The sequence below is a fragment of the Nycticebus coucang genome, chromosome 2 (genome assembly GCF_027406575.1).
Source record: "Nycticebus coucang isolate mNycCou1 chromosome 2, mNycCou1.pri, whole genome shotgun sequence".
Taxonomy (NCBI): domain Eukaryota; kingdom Metazoa; phylum Chordata; class Mammalia; order Primates; family Lorisidae; genus Nycticebus; species Nycticebus coucang.
In genome coordinates, this window is record NC_069781.1 from 37,531,535 (window position 1) to 37,554,511 (window position 22,977).

Here is a 22,977-nt window from a genome sequence, read left to right on the forward strand (position 1 = left end):
AACTGATAAATATTTCTGATCTAGTTTGATTAGAAATTGATCTTTTGGTCCATGTAGTATGACTCCTGTTGTCTCTTTACGTTTTTTCTAGCATGAGGTTAAGATATATCAGTTTTAGAGTGATTTACTAATTCTTTCATTCAATAGCAAAGCTTTCTTGTTTGGTTCCTATGGAATTCACCTTTCTAATATTCTGGCTTTTGTCATTGCTAGGTTTTGTTATCCCTTAGGAAAATTCATACTGTAACTTTTGGTTGGTTTGACTTTTGTACATATATTAGGCCATTGCTTGCTGTAGGACTTTGATGGTAGCCATAAGTTTGTGTTGAGATCTGCTTTGCTGTAGGAATGAGTTACAGACTTATGTGGATCTAGAAGAATTTGAAGAAACAATTTTGATTCATCAGTGTTGTTTTTTTTCTGCTTTTAGAGGCTTCAGAGACTCTTATCAAGGCAGTTTATACGTTGTATCAGCAGAGGGGTCTTCTCCTTCCAGTTCGGACTTTGTTACTAAAGTTTTTCAGTAAAATCTATCAGAAAGAAGAACTAAAATCTTACAGACTCAGGTAAAGTTCTGTTGTTGTTCTTTCTCTCTTTCCTCTTGCCCAGTTTTTTTGTAGTCTATTTAAATAAGCTGATAGAGTAATTCAGTCTTGAGCAGTTCAAAGAAGCATACATAATAGCATACATACATAATGCCAGTAAACTTTATACCCATATGTGAACAAGTAAAGGACCTATGAGGCATACAGTTTTTCTTACCTACTTGTAGCTAAAGGACACTAGCATCAGCCTGTAGCAGCCTTAACTTTTCTTTCCTGTAAACATTATGAAGGTTGAAGCACTAGACCTTAGTGACATATTGAAGCTTTTAGATAAGAGTGAGGTCAGTAGAAGATGACTAAGTTCCTGGCTTAGTTTGGTGCGGTCAGAGTGGGATTAAGGCATTAATTTTTTCATAGGGTGAAGTTAAGGTTTATTTAGCCCAGTTGGAAAGATGCTTGGATAGAAGGTAAAGATTTGGGATACCTCAAAACATCTGTTGGTAGTTATTGGAACATATTCTAGTATTTACTTAAAGTCAGTACTTTTGATAATTTAACTAATTCTCACTATCATGAATTAGGTACGTGTACCATTACTCCCATTTTATAGACGGAAACAGAAGTGTAGGTTAAAAAAGGTGGTGAGTATCATGTAGCTAATGGCTAGCAGATCTGAGCCTTAGTTTTAGGTTTGTCTGACAACAGAGTCCATGCTCTAAGCACTAAGCTCTCAGGGAACAGTAAAAATGTTTGTTGTTACCTGAGACATGAGTGCTTTAGCAAGCTCATGCTTTAGCTATTTTGAAGAACTAAAATAACACAAGTTTGAAGTTGTTTTATGTTGGAGCAACTTATAATGAATGCATCAATTTGTTAATATAATAATACCAATTGGAGGATAAATAGTTCCCAAAGAGTTAAGTAGTTTCTTTATCCTTTAAGATAAAAATACAATTTAGATAGTGCCCCAAATTACATGAACTTTTTAAATTTAGTAGATAAAAGTAGATAAATGATACTGTCATCTTGTAGGCTGTTTGGATGTCTAAATGAATACATGTAGTGTTATTAGTACATAATTGACACGTAACATTTTCTTAGTTTATATTTATTTTCCTTGTCTTTGAAAATTTTACTTTATTTTGTTCTTGCTTGGCCTTTCTAAGACATCGTAGTAAAGTGTTATCACGTTGGCTGGCTGGTTTACCATTGCAACTTGCTCATCTTGGCTCTCGAAACCCTGAGCTCTCTACACAGCTTATTGATATCATTCATACTGCTGCAGCACGAGCAAATAAAGAATTACTAAGAAGTTTACAAGCTGCTGCTCTCCGGATTTATGGTAAGAGTTTATTTAATGGTGTAGGTAGTCATTGGTCTAGAATACTTTGTTCTTCTAATACGGAGACTTATTTAGGTTTGCCCCTCCTTTAATCTAAATTAGTTACACCATTGTTAAATTGCAAAACAAAACATCAAACACTAAATTTATTTTTGGTGGTATTATTTGTTAGAATAATTATAGAAGGTTAATGGTTGTAGATGCTTATTGCATTCTTAAATTGTTTTTTAAACCACCTGCTATTCATAAATTCAAAACTAACCTGGTACTTCAAAAAAAAAAATTCTTTTGAAACTTTGAAGGCAAGACTATAGCTTTAATATCTTGTGTGACTTCTGTTTATTATTACTTCTTTATTCCTGTCTGGAACTGATTTACTAGTTACTATTCTAAGCAAAAATATCAATGACAACATACTGTAATATATATGTATAATATATACTTTAATCATTGATAATTCAGTTATTATTCCTTCTTCCCCTAGCATCTGGCATCCACTAATCTACTTTCTATCTCTGGATTTGCCTATTCTAGACATTTCTTACAAGTGGAATTATATAATATGGGGACTTTGACTTTTATATCTGGCTGTACATTTATATGTTGACTTAGTGTAATATTTTCAGGGTTGAAATTGTCCATGTTGTGACAAGTATCAGTACTTTATTTGCTTTTACTATTAGTATTCCACCGAATGGATGTGCCACATGTGTTTATCCATTCATTAGGTGAGGGACATTTGGGTGGTTTCTATGTCTTGTAAGTTATATTTTTAAATATATATTTTTCAGTATTGCAAATATATATTTAGAGTTGTGTGTTTATTAAAGTACACCTTGTACTTTAAATTAGGTTGATATTAAATTGTCTCTGTTTAACAAAATTACTTGGTTTTCACTGTTGTGCTTTGTGCTGGATCCCTTTTCCTCTTTACCCCATTGAAATTCTTATTTCTAACAAAACATTTGGATATCATGAGATTATTACAAATGTTAAATAAATAAATCTTTAAATTATTATTTTAATGTTTTATTTTAGGAGTAGCTTAACAAGCAATACATATACAATGGAGCCTCCATAGTTGACCACCTTCCTACATTGACCACCTCTTTAAGTGGATCTGATTTTCACAGACTACATACACTCCATTTGTGCTCATTGTATAGTAGGCCTAATTCCTTATGTTGACCATCTCTGTATGTTGACTAGTTTGTTATAGTCCCTTGAGTGACCAACTTACAGAGGTTCACTACAGCATGCTTTAAGATATTAATTATGTTTTTATGTAATTAATATGTCACCCGATAGTTCAATAAAAGTCACTAGTCTGCTTTATTAATTTAATCTCTGGTTTATGTTTTCTGTAGTTGATTTTACTGTGTCTACCTACCCCACTAGATCCACAAGAAGGCACCGTGGTGGTTCTCCCTGCAGACTCTCAGCAGCGCTTGGTTCAGCTTGTGTATTTTATACCCAGTCTCCCTGCTGATTTGCTTTCTCGGTTCAGTCGTTGCTGTGTTATGGGAAGACTCAGTTCAAGTTTGGTTGCCATGCTTATCGGGATACTGCACATGAGGTAGCATGCTCAAGTGAGCTGTATTTTAAGTGTATAATCTTTTCCCCCTCCTTTTACTGGTAATGTGTTGAATACAGAAGGGAATTACTAAAGTCACATACTGGCACTAACTTTACTCCAAATGCAACATTGCAACTCTATTGATGTTACTACGTGGAACAATTTCACTAGAGTAAGACTTTCAAGTTGTTACAGTGATTTTTTTTTTTTGAGACAGAGCCTCAAGCTGTTGCCCTCGGTAGAGTGCTGTGGCATCACAGTTCACAGCAACCTCCAACTCTTGGACTCAAGTGATTCTCCTGCCTCTGCCTCCCAAGTAGCTGGGATTACAGGCGCCTGCCACAACGCCCAGCTATTTTGTTTTTTTTTGGTTGCAGCCATCATTGTTGTTTGGCAGGCCCAGGCTGGATTCAAACCCCCCAGCTTAGGTATATGTGGCTGGCGGCTTGAGCCACAGGCACCGAGCCAGTTAGTGATTTTTTTAAAGACAGAGTCTTTGTCTCTTGGGCTAGAGTGCAGTGGTATGATCAAAGCTTACTGCAACTTCAAGCGATCCTCGTACTTCAGCCTCCTGAGTAGCTAGGACTACAGGCATATGCCACTATACCTGCTTAATTTTTTAAATTTTTGGAGAGATGGATGGGCTTTTGCTATGTTGCCCAGACTGATCTTGAACTTCTGACCTTTAGTGATCCTCCCATCTTGGCCTCCAGAAGTGCTAGGATTGATTATAGGCATGAGCCTTAGCTCCTGAAATTTACCCTTTGGTATTCTCCAGAACTTTCTCATCATCCCAAACTGAAATTCTATTCATTAACTAACTTCCTATTCCCCCCACCCCTACTTTTAGTAACTACTATTCCATTCTGTCTCTGATGTTGACTATTATAGATGCCTCATACAAATAATATTCTATCTTTTTGTGTCTGGCTTTGTATTTAGCCTGGCATGTCTTCAAGGTTCATCATATTGTAGCATATATCAATTTTATTCTTTTTTAAGACTGTATAATATTCTATTATATATACACACACACACACACATACACACACTGCATTGTTTATTCATCTGTTGGTGAACATTTGAGATTTTTCTACCTTTTGGCTATTGAGAATAATGCTTTTATAAATAAGGCTTTTTATGACTTGGTATAGAAATATTTTTTTTAAACCTTGCTTTCAGGCTGTACATCCAGAAGTGGAATTACTGGATCATAAAGTGATTCTGGTTTTTGAGGAACCTCCTTACCATTTTCTGTTGTGGCTGTCCCACTTTAATCTGAAAGTTTTTATATTGCCAGTGTTGGAAGTATCCTCAAACCCTTCATGTTTTTATCTTGTATCTTCAGTTATAGTATTCACCTGTTTTTATTGCTGGCTGTGCCTCATGGACATGATCTGATGTGGTTTTAGGCAGAAATTGAAATCTAGGTTGTAGCTGAAAAGTTTTACTGAAGTCTCGTTTTTTTCTACAGATCCCCTATCCCAGATAAGTAGGAGCAGCTCAGTCTTTTAGGACTTTCTTTGCAGTTTCTTCATACCAGTGTAGGATAAGTACTTGACTCCAGTTCCTGGAAGTGTGCTTTATAACTGATGGTAATCTTCTCTTTTAGCAAAAGAGAACTATTTGCAATATATTGTTTATATGTGGATGTTTTTAACATCAATTAGTTTCTTAAGTTTTTCTTCCTTAGAAATAAAAATAGTTCTGGGCCAGGTGTGGTGGCTCACATCCATAATCCCAGCACTCTGGAAGGCTCAGGCAGGTAGATTACTTGAGCTAAGAAGTTCAAGACCAGCCTGGGCAAGAGTGGGACCCCATCTCTAAAACTAGCCAGGCTTTGTGGTGGGTGCCCGTGGAGGCTTAAGGCAAGAGGATTGCTTGAGCCCAAGAGTTTGAGGTTGCTGTGGCTATGATGCCATGGCACTCTACCCAGGGTGATTGAGTGAGACTCTGTCTCGAACAAAAAGAAGAAAAAGAAGAAATAAAAACACTTCTGCATTTTGTTTAGTGTAATTACACATTTATTTAATGCTAGGATTTTATTTATGTATTTATTTATTGGTTGCAGTTGTCATTGTTTTAGCTGGCCCGGGCCGGGTTCCAACCCGCCAGCCTCGGTATATGTAGCCAGCACCCTACCCACTGAGCTACGAGTGCCGCCAATTCCACTCAATAAAATGAGATATTACCACTTGTAACTTTTGTATTTATTAAGTTCCAGTAGAGGGCACTCTGTTCCTATTCATGTTCAGTTAAATTCACCTTTTGAACATTTCTTGAAAGTGATTCTTCATGGAATATCATTTAATATCTTTACGAACATTAGTTTTGATTCTCTTATGCTTAATTACTTTTGTCAAGCATATTTTCAAAAATCTTGCCTTTTCTTTTGTCCTTTTGTGGAGATTTATGGTGACATGTTGGAAAATATATTAATTTACAAACACTGATAATAGAGGCTCATAATCATGAAATTAAAAGCAGATTGTCATTGTAGTTAAATGTCCACCAAATTAAGTTTTGCTTTTTACTATTTGTAGAATCCATTAGTAGGCTTCTTTCTCCGCAGATGTTTTGTTCCTATTTAAAGTAATCTCTTTTTTAAATAACTAGGACTTTTCAGCTTTCTTGAACCAATGGTATACATCACCTTTTGTAGGCTCAGAATTTAGAACTACTGCTTTGTTCATTCAGATATGTTGGGTTACTTTATAGCTTTGGTTTTCTCTTTAGAATACTTGTTCTCCTTGACAATGACTGTTAACTGTTGCTAGATTAATTTTCCTAAAAAATTTCTTTACTCCTGGGCAGTGCCTATGGCTCAGTGAGTAGGGTGCTGGCCCCATATACTGAGGGTGGTGGGTTTGAACCTGAGCCCGGCCAAACTGCAACAACAACAAAAAATTTCTTTATTCATTTCTGATTTTTATTTGGTACATTAATTTGCCTGCAAGATCAAGTTCAACTTAGTTTTTGTGGTTCTGTAAAGTTCAACCTAATTTTTGTAGTTTTTATGTCCCGCTGCTTTCTCCATTAGAAATGTTTACCTAAGCAAGGTGTTCCATGTATGAAAATCCCATTAGAAACTGTTCATGTTTATTTTTCCTTGGCTTTTTCTTTTTTGTTTTTGAAACAGTCTCAACTCTGTCACACTGTTTAGAGTACTGAGGCATCATCATAGCTCATAACAACCTCAAACTCTTGGGCACAAGTAAATCCTCTTGCCTCAGCCTCATAAGTAGCTGGGACTGTAGGTGCCTGCTACCATACCTGGCTATTTTTTCTATTTTTAGTAGAGACCCTCGGGTCTCTCTCTTGCTCAGGCTGGTCTGGAACTCCTGAGCTCAAGCAATCCTCTCACCTCAGCCTCCCAGAGTGCTAGGATTATAGGTGTGACCCACTACATCTGGCCTTCGCTTGTTTTTTAAAAAGTATACTTGAATCTGTTCCTACCTTTTTACCAGCCTCTTATATAATACCTTAGAATTTTACTTTTTCATCATTATTCTACTTGTGTTGTTCTATACTCACATCCAATGGTCTTTTCTCAATTTACCTCTCTACCTCTGGTTTATTTATAGCTGGATTGGAGAACATAAAGCTTAAATATAGAAAGGTAATCTGTAGTGTGAAATTAAAATCTCTAAGGAGGGCAAGATTGACTTGGATAAAGAATTTGGTGTGGGTTGTAAGTTGGGTGACTGTATGACCTTGTCTGCCAGGAATAGTTGCAGTTTACTCCTTCTGTCCTAGCAGAATTACTAATAGCACCCCCTTTTCCTCTCAGAAGTGTTCTGGCTTGGACAGTATAGGTATATATGGTGTTCATAGTTTTAAAGACTGTGATACATTGCTTGTCATTTGTCCCCAGTAGACTAACTACTGAATAGATTTGCAATTCTTGTTAGCCACTGGATGGCACAATTGCTTCCTGTTTTCACTGGGTTCAGTGGGATATTAGTTTGTTTTCTGCCCACTGTTTTGTACTCCTTTCTTTTGAGCATCTGTGGCCTTTTATAACCTCCTTAGCTTATGATCCTGCCTCCAAAGACCTTTGGTTATCACCTGGCAATGGCACTCAGAAGAGTTTTCATTATTTTAACTCTTCCCCAAGCTTAAGAATATTAATAAATATAAATGCAACTATTATAACAATAAAAAATTACTAAGTGCATGGAGGTGAATTAGAAATTCCTAATTGTGTCTGACATTTATTCAAATGCATATGATAAAATTTGTATTCTCAGCTTATTGCATGTGATCATTCTGGTTGACATTTGCTCTTTCTTCCTAGCTTTATGCTGACGGGAATTTTTATTTATAATATTTTTTTTTCTGAAGGGAATTTTTAAAGGAGACACTGGAAGCTTATAGCAAAAACCAAATAATCCTTGTATAATGAGTACCTGGTTTACATTTAGCTATTTCTTTGAGTCCTTTGCCAGTAACTTAGCCTGCCCTATTGTGAAACAGACTTAGTTATACTTTCCTAAGATTAGGAATACATGGTTATCTTATAGTGGCTTGAAAGAGAAGTTTTCTTTGCCTAATTAAGATACTTTTGCTTAGTAGGTAGGAGCTTGTTTTATTTTAACTCACTTAATGAGAGTACGACTTTCTAAAAAAATCAAATGGTAAATAAATATGTAGCCACTGAACCTACTATGGAAAAGCAAAACTTCATATTTGCTTCTTGGAGTCTGATTTTCAAATGGGGGGGAATTTTCTGTTACATCATGTATATCAAGTGTACTTTTTAATGAAACTACATAAATATGTTTGAATCTCAAATTTTTCTGTTATGGTACTTGAGTCCTTATATATAAAATTGGAACAATATACACTATAGTTTTTATTTTAAGCTATTAAATCAGACTGTTGTTTTCAGAATAGAAAAATGATTATATACTGTGTTATTTTGAGTCTGTCAGGTCGGTCACTTTTGGTAATTCTCCCATTGTTTATTATAGATCATCTTTTTCTGGGTGGAAGTATTCTGTGAAAGACTGTTCGATGAGTGATGTGGACTATTTCAGCTTCTTATTTTCTACACTTACAGGTAACCATATTCTTCTGCCAGGTTCAAAAAAGGAAAACACCTCGTATGAATAATAGTTCTTCTAAGATTTGCTGTCTTATCTGTTTGGTTCTCAGTTTGGAAGATGATAAATATTCTATCTTGGAATGATTTTTTACTGTGATTAATAAGTGGAAATCTTTGAAGGAATATTTGTACCCTACATTGTCAGGCTCCTGAGGCAGGAAGATGGATGGTTCATCTTTAAAGATCTCATAGTACAAGAACCAAATACTTGAGGATTATTTGAATGCCACGTGATTATGTTTTTATTTCTTTCATTGTGTTAATTGTTTAACTTTAATATCATCATTATTTACAGTGAATTGTACCTAATTGGCTCTTTTCAAAATAGCCAGAGAGAATCTCATACTTTTAACCTTCTGACTAGGAACAATGCTGCCTTTGTATAAGTTGTTCACTTGGTGTGAACGATGATGCTGAGTGCTCCACAGTCAAAGGGTTAAAAAAAATTGATGAGCAGAATATTCATTTTTAAACATGTCTAAAATGTTCAACCTGATAAATAACATCAGATTTTGATTAGCTGTTTTCTACATTCTATTTGCCCTCAAAACAAAATTGCTAAGATGAGTAGAAATGGTTTAAGTAAGATGTATTGCTATTGTTTTAAATAGTTATACTATTTCAGTATTTCCATTTTATACTTGGATGATAAGATTCTTTCAAATTATATGGAGACTTGAAATTAGGAGAATTAGTTAATATATTGTCAGAATGCAAAAAGAATATGACTGGTTCTAATACTAAGCTGGATCTAACAAGATAAATATTTCAAATGATAAATGTAAGCTCTGCATATTTATTTGGCATTTTTGAATGTATGCCTCTGAGATAGGAGTGAGAGCCTTTTTTAATAGTAGTAGTACCTGTCAAAGTGTTCAGTGATTTAGAAAGCTCATTAGCAGTCAGTACTATGGTATTAAACTAGATGATGCCTCTTTAGGCTGTGCTCATAGATGTATAACGATCTGAACCACAAAGCAGATAGCTGGGGCCAGGCCATGTCAAGTGTATTTTGATAATTCTGAAAGCCACCTTGCAGCAGGGACTTTGACAGGTTGTCTGTGTGGGTAGGCCAAGTGTAATAGAGATGGTAAGGGAAGCAGAAGTTTTGTTGAAGGCACTACATATGTATTGTCAAAATTAAAAAAAAGACTTTCAGGGGACAGTCCAGTTTTAAAACATTTGAAGGGCTATTATATAAGAACATAAAGTGGTATTTATTAAAGGAGTGTATTGCTTTTACTTGTTCATTTGCTTTTTAAAAATGTGTTGGAAAGGTTATGCCTTTTACTTTTTTTTTTAAGTAAAAGTGGTAAAATCCTAGGAGAAGGGGAAAACCTGTTTCTTGCTATATTATAGATTGGGTCAGGTCACATCCTTTATGTAATTACATGATTTAACAGCCTCATTGTTATTTCATTTTTAAAAATATTGCATGAAATGCAGGAGCTTAGAGAAAAGGCAGCTTGAGGAACGGTTTACTTGAAACATGTCATCTGTTTTTCAAAATTATCAAAAATATTACTGCCTTGTGATGTATTTATTTCTTTCATTGGCTTTATTTGTTACCTGCATTAGGGTTTTCAAAAGATGAATTGACTTGGCTTCAGAACCTTCGAGGAGTTCCTCATGTCATCCAGACACAGCTTTCCCCTGTGCTTCTCTACCTTACAGACTTGGATCAATTTTTACATCATTGGGAAGTAACAGAGGTAATAGCACATTTAAAAAGAAACTATTAATTAAAATTCTGTTCATCAGTCACCAGTAGTTACTATACATTTGAGTTGCCTGTGTGAGATGTTTTTAGAGCTATAGAGTGATACAAAACAGGATCTGTATTCTGAAAGCACTTATTATATTTAATTTTGGATAAGAGATGTAAATTTATAAAGGGGAGTATTTTTCATTATAAGTTACATCATTAGAATGGAACAAATCAGCAGTTAGAATGATAAAGACAATTTTATGAGCATGGGATGGATCCATCTATTTAAAAGAGGTAAAGCTTCATGGAAGTGGAAGACTGATTTATTAAGGGATGAACGAGTAAGATGTAAGTAGGAGTCTGTGTCCTTGAAGGTTATTTTCTAAACAAAAAATGATTTACCAGTTCTTTGGTCTTAAGAATTAAAATATAGGGTGGCGCCTGTGGCTCAGCGGGTAGGGCGCCGGTCCCATATGCCGGAGGTGGCGGGTTCAAACCCAGCCCCGGCCAAATTAAAAAAAAAAAAAAAAAAGAATTAAAATATAAGGGCCAGGCGTGGTGGCTCATACCTGTGAGCTTAGGAGACTGAGGCAGGTAGATTACCTGAGCCCAGGAGTTTGAGACCAGTCTAAGCAAGAGTTAGACTCCCGTCTCTCTACTAAATATAGAAAAACTGAGGCAAGAGGATCTCTTGAGCCTAAGAGTTTGAAGATGCCACAAACTATGACACTATGACACTCTACTCAGGGTGACAAAGTGAGACTGTGTCTCAAAAAAAAAAAACAAGAAAAGAAAATACGGACCGGGCATGGTGGCTCACACCTGGTAATTCTAGTGCTCTTGGAGACTTAGGTGTATAGATCCCTTGAGCTCACGAGTCTGAGACTAGTGGGCAAGAATGAGACCCCAACTCTACTAAAAATTAAAAAACTAGTAGAAAAACTCTACTAAAAATAGAAAAATAGAAAAACTAGCCAATAGCCCCAGTTACTCAGGAGACTGAGGCAAGAGGATTGCTTGAGCTCAAGAGTTTGAGGTGTGCTGTGAGCTGTGATGATGCCATAACACTCTATCCAGGATGACAGAGTACCTCTGTCTCAAAAAACAAAAACAAAAAAACCCCCAAACAATTAAAATATAGCTTATGAGAGTTAAATTTGAAACTTTAATTCTTTAAGTTTTTGAAGTTCAGCTTACAAGTCTTAAATTTTAAAATAAAGATAGTAAATTTACAGGGGGACTTTGATTTATTTTTATTTCTTTTACAAAATTAATTAAAAATTTAAAGTGTTTAAATAGCTTTAATATATTCTGTATTGGTAATTACTTCAGTTTTCTGACATCTTCACAAATAATTAAGGCAAATCTTACAGCTATCTCATAAATTAACTTATAGATAAGGTAAATCTTAGTATCTTATGTTTTAATAATACTATTTAGTGAAACAATGAAACTTAACATTAAATTAAATTAATTACTATTTAAAAAAGTTATTTTGTTTTGTTTTTTAGAGTCAGGGTCTCAATATATTGCCTAACCTGGCCTCGAATTCTTGGGCTCAAGGGGTCATCCTGCCCCTGCCTCCCGGGTAGCTGTGACTACAAGTACGTACCACCACACCTGGCTAGTCACATATTTTAAATTGGAATTACAAGGCTGATCTTTTCTCTAAAAGGCAAAATTGTCTTAAATATTGTAAATACTTAAGTACACAAAAATTTCATTTATAAGTTAATTAACTTCTAGTCTTTATTTCTTCAAATTTTCCCTTGCATTAAAAGGTGCTTGTCGAATAAAAACACAGTGTATCACTCTCAGTAATTTTGGTTTTAATCTTCCATACAAAATCTGAGGTTACTTTCTCTGCTGGCATATATATATATATATATATATATATATATATACATACATATATACACACATATACATATACATATATATATATATATATATTTTTTTTTTTTTTTTTAATGATTCAAGAGGCCTCTGGCCCGAATACTGACTGTAGTCTTTTTTGTAACCCTCAAAATGCTACATTAAAAATAGTTGGATTTGTCTTTTTAACCTCTTTGTCAATATTCTCAACAGGGTAGCCTCTAGATTCAAGTTACAACCTGATTCTTCTGTTTTGTTGTTATACGAATTGATTTTATTCAATTGATAGATTTACTTCTTCATTCAATCTGCATTTTCTTTGTGTTCTTCTCTCTAGGGACTGTGTCATTTATAGATAGTTAACATATTTCTCTCAGGAGTTTGTTTGACTCTAGTCATGACTCAGTGACATATATCTTCTTTTTGTTACCTATAGAGTCTGATGGGGTACTGTGACATAGGTCTATCTTCTCTCTATTACCATACTGTATTTACTTGTAGGCTTTGTTCAGCTTAGGGCTTTCAGCTTTCCTCTCTCTCTCAGGCCCTATATGGTGACTTGTAAATCCTTCTGGAAACCTTAAATTCTGATAGTTATGGCATTGCATACAACTTTTTAGTTAAGAGACTTAGGAAGAGTGCAAGTGTTTTCTCATTTTCAAATGATGTTATACTAGAGTAACTATGGTAAATCAGTTTTCTATAAAGAACAGTGATGAATGGTATTTAGAAGACATGTAGAGTCTAGGTCTGCTCATTGTTAAGAGATGTTGTTTCTTCTACACACTCTTTCGTGGACAGAAATCAGGAGTTCAACAAACACTGCAGAGTTCATTCTAGTTGTTTTCTGTCTCTTTTTTTGTACCTGCCTTCTCTGAAAGTGAGAAACTTGGTTCCCTTTATTCTTAATATGTTTATATTTACAGACTTGATTAATTACTCCACTGTCCCTCTTTCTTCACTTCATTTGGACTCTGGCTCTTAGGGATAGATAGCCTGCACTGGGCTACAGCTGCCTGAGCTCTCCCACCCACTCCTGTGCCAGTGTTAACCTAGCTTGGCTCCACCCAGTGGCTTAAGAATGGAATTGTACAGGAAGGGAAGGGGAAACAGAAGGAAAGAAATGAAGGGATCATTTATTGTTCGGGTACTTTTCAAATGTGCTTTACCTTTTATTAATGAAAATATTTACTGTTTGCTTTGCAGTAGGAAGATGGCATTGAAATAAGTTTTTTCATTGTTAATTATAGCTGTAAAAGATAAGAAAGTTGCCACTTACAAACTCTGGATAATAACCAATCCATAAGGGATTTTATAGAGAAATAATGTATAGAGCTGTTGCTTTTTATCTCCCCACTTTCAAATACTAGATAATAAATATAAGAAGTCTTGATTTTTGAGGGCTCATTGACAATTCCTTTACACTTAGCTTGACCAGTCTTTCCTAGAAAGACATTCTTCCTTCTACTAGTCTTACCTTTGTCTTGTGGATGTGATTTTTGTACATATTTCATTTTAGTACTGTACTCTAACAGATTCTGGAGTTTGTGTTATGCCTGATGTCTTTGAAGGACTTGGTACTAGTCTTGACTCTACCTGATTTTTTTTTTTAAACTTAGAAAATTAAAAATAGTGGGGGTAGGGCTGGGCATAGTGTCTCATATCTGGAATCCTAGCTCTTTGGGGGCTGAGGCTAGAGGATCATGTGAGCCCAGGTAATTACAGCCTGGGGTGGGCAATGTAGTGAGGACATGTCTCCACAAAAACTTAAAAATATTAGCCTGGACTCGGTTTAGTGGCTTATGCCAGTAGTCCAAGTATTTTGGGAGGCTAAGGTAGGAGGATCATTTGAGGCCAGGAATTCAAGACCAGCCAGAGCAACAATGTGAGATCCTGTTTCTACAGAAGATAAAAAATTTAGCTGAGTAGGGTGGCCTGCATCTGTAGTTCCAGCTAGCTACTCTGTAGCCTGAGGCAGAAGGATCACTTGAACCCAGGAGTTTGAGGATACAGTGAGCTATGATCACACCATTGCACTGAAGTCTGGGTGACAGAGCAAGACTCTTCTTAAAAAGAAAAAAACATCAGAAGATGTGGGGACATGTGCCTACAGTATTAGCTCCTCAGGAGGTTGAAGCAGAAGGATCCCTTTTGAGCCCAGAAGTTTGAGACTGCAGTGGGCTGTGATTGTGCCATTGTACTCCAACTTAAACAACAGAGTGAGATTCTCTAAAAATAAAAAAAGAAAATAATACTAGGGGTTTTATTCCAAGTCTGTTTTCTTTTTTTCATGTAGATTTACTTAAATTGAACTGGGTATTAGTGTTCTCTGATTGTAGGTATTTTTCTATGATACATTTCTCCAACTGGAAAGAAGGCATCAGCCCTTTGTTCATATCACTCAGATCTTTCTATTATAGCACTTAGTAGAAAAAATGGTAAGTCTCCCCAATGTCATCTATAGATTCTTGGAAACTGTGACTTAAGTGAAATGATGTGCAGGTCTTTTTTTTTTTTTTAAAGGCAGAGTCTCACTTTGTTGCCCTCGGTAGAGTGCTATGACGTCACAACTCACAGCAACCTCAAACTCTTGGGCTCAAGCGATTCTCTTGCCTCAGCCTCCCGAGTAGGTGGGACTACAGGCGCCCACCACAACGCCTGGCTATTTTTTTGTTGCAGTTTGGCTGGGGCTGAGTTAGAATCCTCCACCCTCTCAGTATATGGGGCCTGCGCCGTACTTACTGAGCCATAGGTGCCACTGATGTGCAGGTCCTTGAGAAAATTGATGTTATACATTTTTTTCACTTGTCTCCATCTTGGTAGATTGTAAGCTGCCTGGGGGGTGTGAGAAAGAAGAGATGTTCTCATTCTTTGATTCCTGTGCATGGCACCTTAATATAAGGGGCTACCTCAATCCTCAGTGGAGTGTTAATAGATGAATTATTTGAAAAATTAGGCCATATATGAGGTCTGATTTTTTGACTTTTGACATTTGAGTTTTTTGTTAGGAGTTTCCTATTCGTAGAGCAAGTAGGTTAAAAAAAAATCTCTGTTGAACTTGTTTCTGACCTAAAATATTCTGATTTGGTTACTGGTTTTCTCCTTTTCTGACAGGCAGTTTTTCACAGTTTATTGGTTATCCCTGCCCGAAGTCAGAGTTTTGATATCCTGCAAAGTGCCGTCAGTAAGCATTTGGTAAATATCTGTAAATTTTTTTTCTCTTAAAAAAAAAAACGAAACAAAACAACCCACAAAGATTCATTGGTTAAGACTGAGTTTGCCATAGCCAGAGAATATGCCTGGAATTATGAGCTTAATGATATCATGGTCTCTCACAAGATGATGTCATGGCAAGGACTGAGAAATGGTCCCTGGCATTTTTTCTTGGCTGTTACTAATTAATTATGTGACCTTGGGAAAACTCCTTTTTTTCTTAGGACCTTAATTTCTACGTTTGTAAAATAAGGGATCTTATTTTCTGACTTACAATGCTCTTATAATTCACAAGTGTCTCATGTCCCACCTAGAAGGTTTGGGATCCAAAGTAGAAACATCCCCTGACAGGCATTAGGCATGGTCATTGGAAACAGTGGGCTTAACTCTTGATGCTGATTAGTCATCTGATACTGAGTGTCTCGTTCCCATTGGTTTTAAATTCACATTAGGTATGACTCCATAGCTGGTTTTAACTTCCTCTAATATTTTTCTCTTTGGCTTTTTATTATATATTGTAGTGCAGGGGAAGGCTCCCAAATTATAGCTTCCAGATACTCACTAATTTAGATAATTTTATAGGCATATCAACCCTCCTTTTCTCTTTAAAATGTTATTTCCTGTAAGTTGGAAGAGAGTACTGTTTTGAATTTGTAGTACTCTTTCACCTTGCTGTGAAACTTTAGTCCTTGTACTTATGTCATCAGAGATGCCCACTTTTTTCTCCACCTCCCCTCTAGAGATTTAGGCTCCACGTGTAAGTCAATTTTGGCCAGTATTTTCAGACAGCCTGACGGAGGAGGTTAAGACTTCGGATTCTGCAGACATTTATTATGAATACTCCACAGTGGTTTCCAGAAGATTGAAACCACGTGTATATATAGTTACAAGTTAGGGACAGTGCATACTATGTGAATTAGCATACCATAATGACCCTGTCTGGCCTGCTGGGGGGTTTCTTGGCAGTGAAACAGTAAAATATGAAGTATAGTAATCTCTTTTAGTGACTCCAGCATAGTAATATCTCTTAGTGACTCTATTACTCCAGTATAGTAATTTCTATGTTTTCTTTATTCATGTCTGAATGACTAGCCTAATCAAAGGACAGAGGAAAGCTAATTGTAAAATGAACTCTGTATATTTAATTACGTTGGATGGGGTGGTGCCAGATAGCAGTTTTCCATTTTGAAGCACAGTTTTTCACTTTGAATAATATAAAATTTTTTTAACTGTCATTGTTGCTATCATGATCTTCTTTGGCTGCATAAAACAATCCCTTTAGTTATTTCTGACCACTAGTAAAATTGTAATGTCTAGAAAATTTTAGAAGATTTTTGTCATAAAGGAGAGGCAGTGGATTTGAGTTAATGGAATTTCTTGAGTTTGCATGTTTTCAGAGTCATTTAATTTAGGGATTGAATTCTCAAAGGAAAATAGGCCCTTAAGGTGTGGCAAGTGGCCTACGTTATGTATATACTAGTTTTAAGCGGAAGTGATATGAAGTTAACGCTATAGTTAAGGGGTTTTGGTTTTATTTGGTGGGAAGGAGCTATTGTGAAGAGGTAATTAATCTCCTGTTTTTCCTGCTTAGGTTGGGTTGACTGTAATTCCTGACAGCACGGCTGGCTGTGTTTTTGGTGTTATCTGTAAGCTCCTGGATCATACTTGCATAGTTAGTGAGACTCTACTGCCATTTCTGGCTTCTTGTTGCTACAGTCTTCTTTATTTTCTGCTTACTCTAGAGAAAGGGGAAGCAGAACATCTAAGAAAGAGGTAATGGATTTTATTCTTTAACTTCAATTTTTTCTCTATAGCCTTCCCCCATTAAATAAATAAATAAGAGAGAGTTAAAGAGAATTAGGTTATGGAAATGTGTTAACTTCTCTTTCAGAGAGTTTGTGGAAACCTAGGTAGCTTTTTCTTTGTTCCTTCACAAATCCCCTTTATGTTGCAGTGAGATTTTTTAGTTTTGAGTTTTATTTTCTTGAAGCTACAAATTAGAAGAGTTAGATGGCATTATAAAGTTTCTTGAGAGCTTTCCCTTACTAACATTGCTATATGTTTGGCAAGAAAAATAATTCTACCCTTAGGAGGATGGGCAATTAGTACAAACCTTTGTATTTTGTTTTTAGCTTCATTCTACTGGGGTAGAATTTTCTTTTCTTTTTTTTTTTTTCTGTAGAGACAGAGTCTCACTGTACCGCCCTCGGGTAGAGTGCCGTGGCGTCACACGGCTCACAGCAACCTCTTAACTCTTGGGCTTACGCGATTCTCTTGCCTCAGCCTCCCGAGCAGCTGGGATTACAGGCGCCCGCCACAACGCCCGGCTATTTTTTGGTTGCAGTTTGGCCGGGGCTGGGTTTGAACCCGCCACCCTCAGCATATGGGGCTGGCGCCCTACTCACTGAGCGACAGGTGCCGCCCTCGGGGTAGAATTTTCTATTCTTGGATTTAAGGAAATTGTTCTGAGATGCTAGTGTTTTTAATTAATACTTTTGCTCCTATATAATATTCAGGCTAAAGCTTCAAGGACAGTTTAGAAGATTCTACTGTAATTTTTAAAAACATATTCTTATGTTTGTATTTGTATCGGTATGCCTATTTAAAAATCTGTTACAATGAGAATTTTAAAATCTAATAGGTGAGCAAATATGAGAAAATCATTTTATTACCTGCTGTTAATGTTTTGATGTCTGCCTTTCTGGTCATTTTTGAACTTTTTTTTTTTTTTTTGTAGAGACAGAGTTTCACTTTATTGCCCTTGGTAGAGTGCTGTGGCGTCACACAGCTCACAGCAACCTCCAACTCCTGGGCTTAGGCGATTCTCCTGCCTCAGCCTCCCGAGTAGCTGGGACTATAGGCGCCTGCCACAACGCCCGGCTATTTTTTGGTTGCAGCTTGGCTGGGGCAGGGTTTGAACCCGCCACCCTCGGCATATGGGGCCGGTGCCCTGCTCACTGAGCCACAGGCGCCGCCCCATTTTTGAACTTTTAAATGACATGAAAACATAGATAGTTTAAAGGGTAATTGTAAACTGAACATTCATTTACCCAACTCTAGGTTCACAAATAGAATATGGTCAGCACGTAAACTCCTCACGTACTCTCCACAGATAGATTTCTCTTCTAAATTCCCTTGCCCCAGATCACTTTTGATCACTTGTGTTGATCAACTTCATTACCTTTTTTAAAACATGGTTTTATGTGCATTTGTGAACAGTATCATTTTTGTTTTGCATAATTTTGAATTTTATGTAATAGGAATCATATTACACATTTTTTGTAATTTGATTCAACATTGTGAGATTCATTCATGTTGATTTATTTAGCTATGTTTCATTCGTATTTAAGTTTTATGGGATGTTAAATCCTGTCACAGCTACTCAACACTACCATGGTAGTGTGAAAGCAGCATTAGCTGGGATACTGAGTTAGGAGGATCCCTGGAGCTCAGGAATTTGAGGCTGCAGTAAGCTATGATCATGCTATTACACTCCAGCCTGAGTGACAAGAGCATGGCCTAGTCTCTTTAAAAAAACAAGACAAAACCCATGATACTGGGTATTGGAATAGTTGATATAACCAGGACTCTGTAATGTCTTAGGGTGACATTACAATGGACAGCCAGAGTCTTTGTTACTTAAAATTTCTTTTTGAGCAACTTCTTCCCCACTGGAGCATGTATTTGCAAGATTGCAAAATGGGGTGGTGCCTGTGGCTCAGTGAGAAGGGCACCGGCCCCATATGCCGAGGGTGGTGGGTTCAAACCTGGCCCCGGCCAAACTGCAACCAAAAAATAGCCGGGCGTTGTGGCGGGTGCCTGTAGTCCCAGCTGCTCGGGAGGCTGAGGCAAGAGAATCGCGTAAGCCCAAAAGCTTGGAGGTTGCTGTGAGCCGTGTGACGTCATGGCACTCTACCGAGGGCGGTAAAGTGAGACTCTGTCTCTACAAAAAAAAAAAAAGATTGCAAAATGGTGAGAGTGCCAGTCAATTAACTGTGAGCCTTTGTTTTCACAAATACTGGCTAAAAAGTCAGGCTTGACCTATTTGAGTTCATTTGCATTTTCTTGGCTTCCACCCTATGCAGGGAGCCCAGTTCAAGCTTTCTTCTCTCCATACGTGGGACCTGAAGCTTCAGCTTTCAGCACTGCTGACTGTTATAAATCTTAGCCCTAAACTTCTTCATCCAGTTCTATTCCCCTGTTAGTTATCTTTATATTAATTTTATTATAGTTTCTGGCACCTAGAAGTTACATCCCTCTGGCTTTTGACCCTGGCTGTGTAGTTTTTTAGAATGGCTTGTGATTATTTGAAATCTACTCAAATTATTAAAACCAGAAAATGGAGATATTGGACTATTACCCAGGAGTAACTTATAAAACCCAAAGGACTAGGAATAGAAATCTACCAAGAATTAAAGCAGCTTTCTCTGTTCTATTCTTTTCTTCTTCTTCTGCATTTTGCTGTCTTTATCTCTGGGCCATTGTCTTATCATGAACTATGTCTGTGGTCTGGCTTTCTCTCTTCTTACATACACATGGCTGTCCCAGCCTGCTTTTGCATCGGTCCACACACTGAATAAAGCCTCTTTAAGAGGATCTGGTTGGCCTAGAATGGATTTGTTATTCACCTTAGAGGCCATTACTGTATGTGGAGTCCTAGAGGTTGGTCATTGGTAAAAGGACTACTCTGTCGAGACCTGGCAGTGTTGTTCTCTAAGAAAGATTTGGGTACTGGAAGGGTTGTATACTGTGGGTGTACAAACGGCCAACAGGTTGGCGAGAGCTCTTAGCAGTCAGAAGAGACTCCCCTTCCAAATGAATATTTCTAGGATGTGGTTAGGCTAGCTAAAAGTTCACCTGTCTCTACTATAAAAATTTTTGTTGCTGCTTTATAAAGATACTAAGAGAATGATGTTATTTGGTAATTTAGACTTAACTGTCTCTGTCCTTCCATGACCTACATATAAGTGGCATAGTTACCGTCCCCTTATTAGCTACTTTCTGAAATCCATTCTGAATCCTGGTGAGGACGTCTTTCTCTTTGCAAATAATGGTGATGAATAATGGGTATACATGTAGAGATCATTCTGTTCTCTGGCTGGTTCTGTATTACATGTTAAGCCTGGGGAAGTACTGATTGCTAGCTTCCTAAAATCCATAAAATAGGGGAGAACAGCTAATTCTTCACTGGATTTGCTTATTTAGTTCTGATGAATACAATTCATATTAGTTATGGTTTATGGTGTTTATCAGAAAACATGTTTCTTAAAAGGACATTTCAGTTTGGGGGAATATGAAAAGGGACTTTTCCTGTGTGTGTTTGTTCACTGACTCATCTCTCTCTCCATTACTGTAGGGATAAGCTCTGGGGGGTCTGTATCTCCATCCTGACCCTCCTGCCCCGAGTCCTCAGGCTGATGCTGCAGAGCCTGCGGGTGAACAGAGTTGGGCCAGAGGAGCTGCCTGTGGTGGGCCAGCTGCTCCGTCTGCTGCTTCAGCATGCACCTCTCAGGACCCACATGCTGACCAATGCCATCTTGGTGCAGCAGATCATTAAGAATATCACGGTAAGGAACATGGTATTGGGCGCTTTGTACTATTAGTATAAAAATGGATTCATGAGGGGAATGAGGGTGGTGCTTTGGGGGGCAGTTCCTGTATATTGGCTCACTCATGGGATTAAGCCCAGTGTGGTGATTGCTCAGGGCTTCTCTTGCCTAGGACCTGGCTGTGACTTAATAGGGAGATGTCTCTGATTCAGAGTCAATAATAAAATATTCAAACTGAATGAAGGCAGCACCAGGCAGCTTAATTTGAAAAAGCCTGGGCATCAGAGTCATTCTTACGTAGCCTCTGGTACAGATTCGGTTGATTAACTATGATAGCTTGGCAAGGTTTTATTCCTTTCTTGCCTACCTAAGCTTGTTTTCTTATCTGTAAAAATGGGAACAGTGTTAACTTTATTGGGTTTTGTGACCATTAAGTGAAATTGTCTAAGTAAAGATTTTAGGGTACCGACATTTGTTAAATGCTCAATAAGTATTAGCTATTGTTAAGGAAATCACTTAGCAAGAATAATTTCAGGCTAATAATTTTTTATCACTTTGTTCACTGGAAAGAGAAAGAAGGAAATTGCCAACTTTAGATTTATCTGATGGTTGGCTTTCTACCTTTGGCTGTGTCTGTTTTGAGGGCAGCTCTGATGTTTATCTAGGATCCCTTTGGGAGAGTTTGGGAGAGTTAAAGAGACGTAAAGGTGTTTGATTTTAGGGGTATTCATTGAGGTATGTAGTAATAGTTTGAAGTAATACATCTTTTACATGGGTATCACAGAGGTGCTCATTCTGAATATCTCAGTAGCCTTTGTAGAAGTAGTGGAAGTGGCAATGGAATCATTCAGAATTTGCAGAAGGGAAGAAAAATCAAGAACTTGGATTATTCCCAGATTAGAGAATCAGCCCACCTCTATAAAGGGAAGATTGACAGAAATCATCAGGCACCCTGTAGAACCATTCTCTGTTGATGCTAGTGTAAAGATCATGAAACACTAGAATGCCAGGGGGAGGGGATCAAGGGTGTAGGATGGTTCATGGTGATATGTCAGTCTCTCATGTGCAGAGGAGAGAACTGTGCAAGAATCCAGCAGCACTAAAGGATATAACTACCTCCTGATCTGTGGCAATGCCCAAACAGTTCCCTTTTTCCAAGCAGACTTCCTGTGGTGATTTACAGATGGGGATCCTGCTGCCAGTGCTCTGAGAAATGTTTTAGTTGAAAATACTGTCAGGTAGCACAGTGATTTTGCTTAAATTCTCAAATTATTTTTGCTTTTCTTTGCAGACGTTGAAGAGTGGAGGCATTCAGGAGCAGTGGCTCACAGACTTACATTACTGCTTCAACGTGCACATCACTGGGCACCCCCAGGGCCCCAGTGCACTGAGCACAGTGTACTGAAGACGATATGATACCTCCTGTTTGAACCTGTTTATTCACATCTATCTTATTTTGAAGATTGAAGAAAGATTGATGTAATAAGTGTTTGTCATTAAAGCTGAACCTTTAACAAGTTTATCAACTTTCCTTTGCACTGAAATAGGAACATAATGCTTGGGCATTCCCACTCATGTGCAGGCTGGCTTCCTGAACTCACAACAAATGATATGTGGTTATGGGTAGTAGCACACTTTCATAGGAGCTAGGTATTAGAAAATACCTAGTGATACTGTGGTGCCTTCTGTTATTTATGGGGAAATCAGCTGAATCTTTGTAATCCCATCTAAACAAGCCTCATTCTTTGTGTTTTGAAAGTCTCTATGAATGGCTTTCTTACTGCTGAGTACTGACAGTAGCCTCAGGTTACGTAAGTCTCATTACCAGCACAGTACTAAGAAAATGGAAGCAACCCTAAAAATATTTGTGAGCCATATAACTTATTTGTGCCTTGTGTTTATGAAGTCTGACAGGTAAGTTCGTGAACCTGCCACTGTGCGTTTATGCCAGCAGCACTGTTCAAACAACTCAATAAGGTCTAATAACCTTGATATATCTGTGCCTCAACAGCTGTGTTGATGTCACTGTGTGGCAGTGCTGAGTGGTGTTCTATCATTGAGT

General features: G+C 37.2%; 2 protein-coding genes across 11 annotated transcripts in view; one reads left to right on the forward strand and one right to left on the reverse strand.

Annotated features, from left to right (window-relative positions):
* Positions 1 to 22,429, forward strand: part of TEX10 (testis expressed 10) — a 49,802-nt gene extending 27,373 nt beyond the window's left edge. For 2 of the 4 annotated variants that reach the window (XM_053567543.1, XM_053567541.1), the window contains exons 7-15: positions 431 to 566; positions 1,712 to 1,887; positions 3,286 to 3,463; positions 8,437 to 8,525; positions 10,149 to 10,282; positions 15,268 to 15,348; positions 16,958 to 17,139; positions 20,723 to 20,933; positions 22,207 to 22,429. In XM_053567543.1, the coding sequence (XP_053423518.1) occupies positions 431 to 566; positions 1,712 to 1,887; positions 3,286 to 3,463; positions 8,437 to 8,525; positions 10,149 to 10,282; positions 15,268 to 15,348; positions 16,958 to 17,139; positions 20,723 to 20,933; positions 22,207 to 22,320 (1,301 nt within the window). In that variant the 3' untranslated portion in view covers positions 22,321 to 22,429. Of the gene's footprint in view, positions 1 to 430; positions 567 to 1,711; positions 1,888 to 3,285; positions 3,464 to 8,436; positions 8,526 to 10,148; positions 10,283 to 11,789; positions 11,883 to 15,267; positions 15,349 to 16,957; positions 17,140 to 20,722; positions 20,934 to 22,206 lie in introns of those variants that run through there. The other 2 variants (XM_053567542.1, XM_053567544.1) reach the window with 2 other exon arrangements.
* The window catches only part of INVS (inversin), a 214,831-nt gene that overhangs the window by 9,307 nt on the left and 182,547 nt on the right, over positions 1 to 22,977 (reverse strand). For 5 of the 7 annotated variants that reach the window (XM_053567537.1, XM_053567533.1, XM_053567534.1 and 2 more), the window contains one exon: positions 12,242 to 14,988. In XM_053567537.1, coding sequence (XP_053423512.1) covers positions 14,955 to 14,988 — 34 coding nt within the window. In that variant the 3' untranslated portion in view covers positions 12,242 to 14,954. Of the gene's footprint in view, positions 1 to 12,241; positions 14,989 to 22,977 lie in introns of those variants that run through there. The other 2 variants (XR_008375330.1, XR_008375335.1) reach the window with 1 other exon arrangement.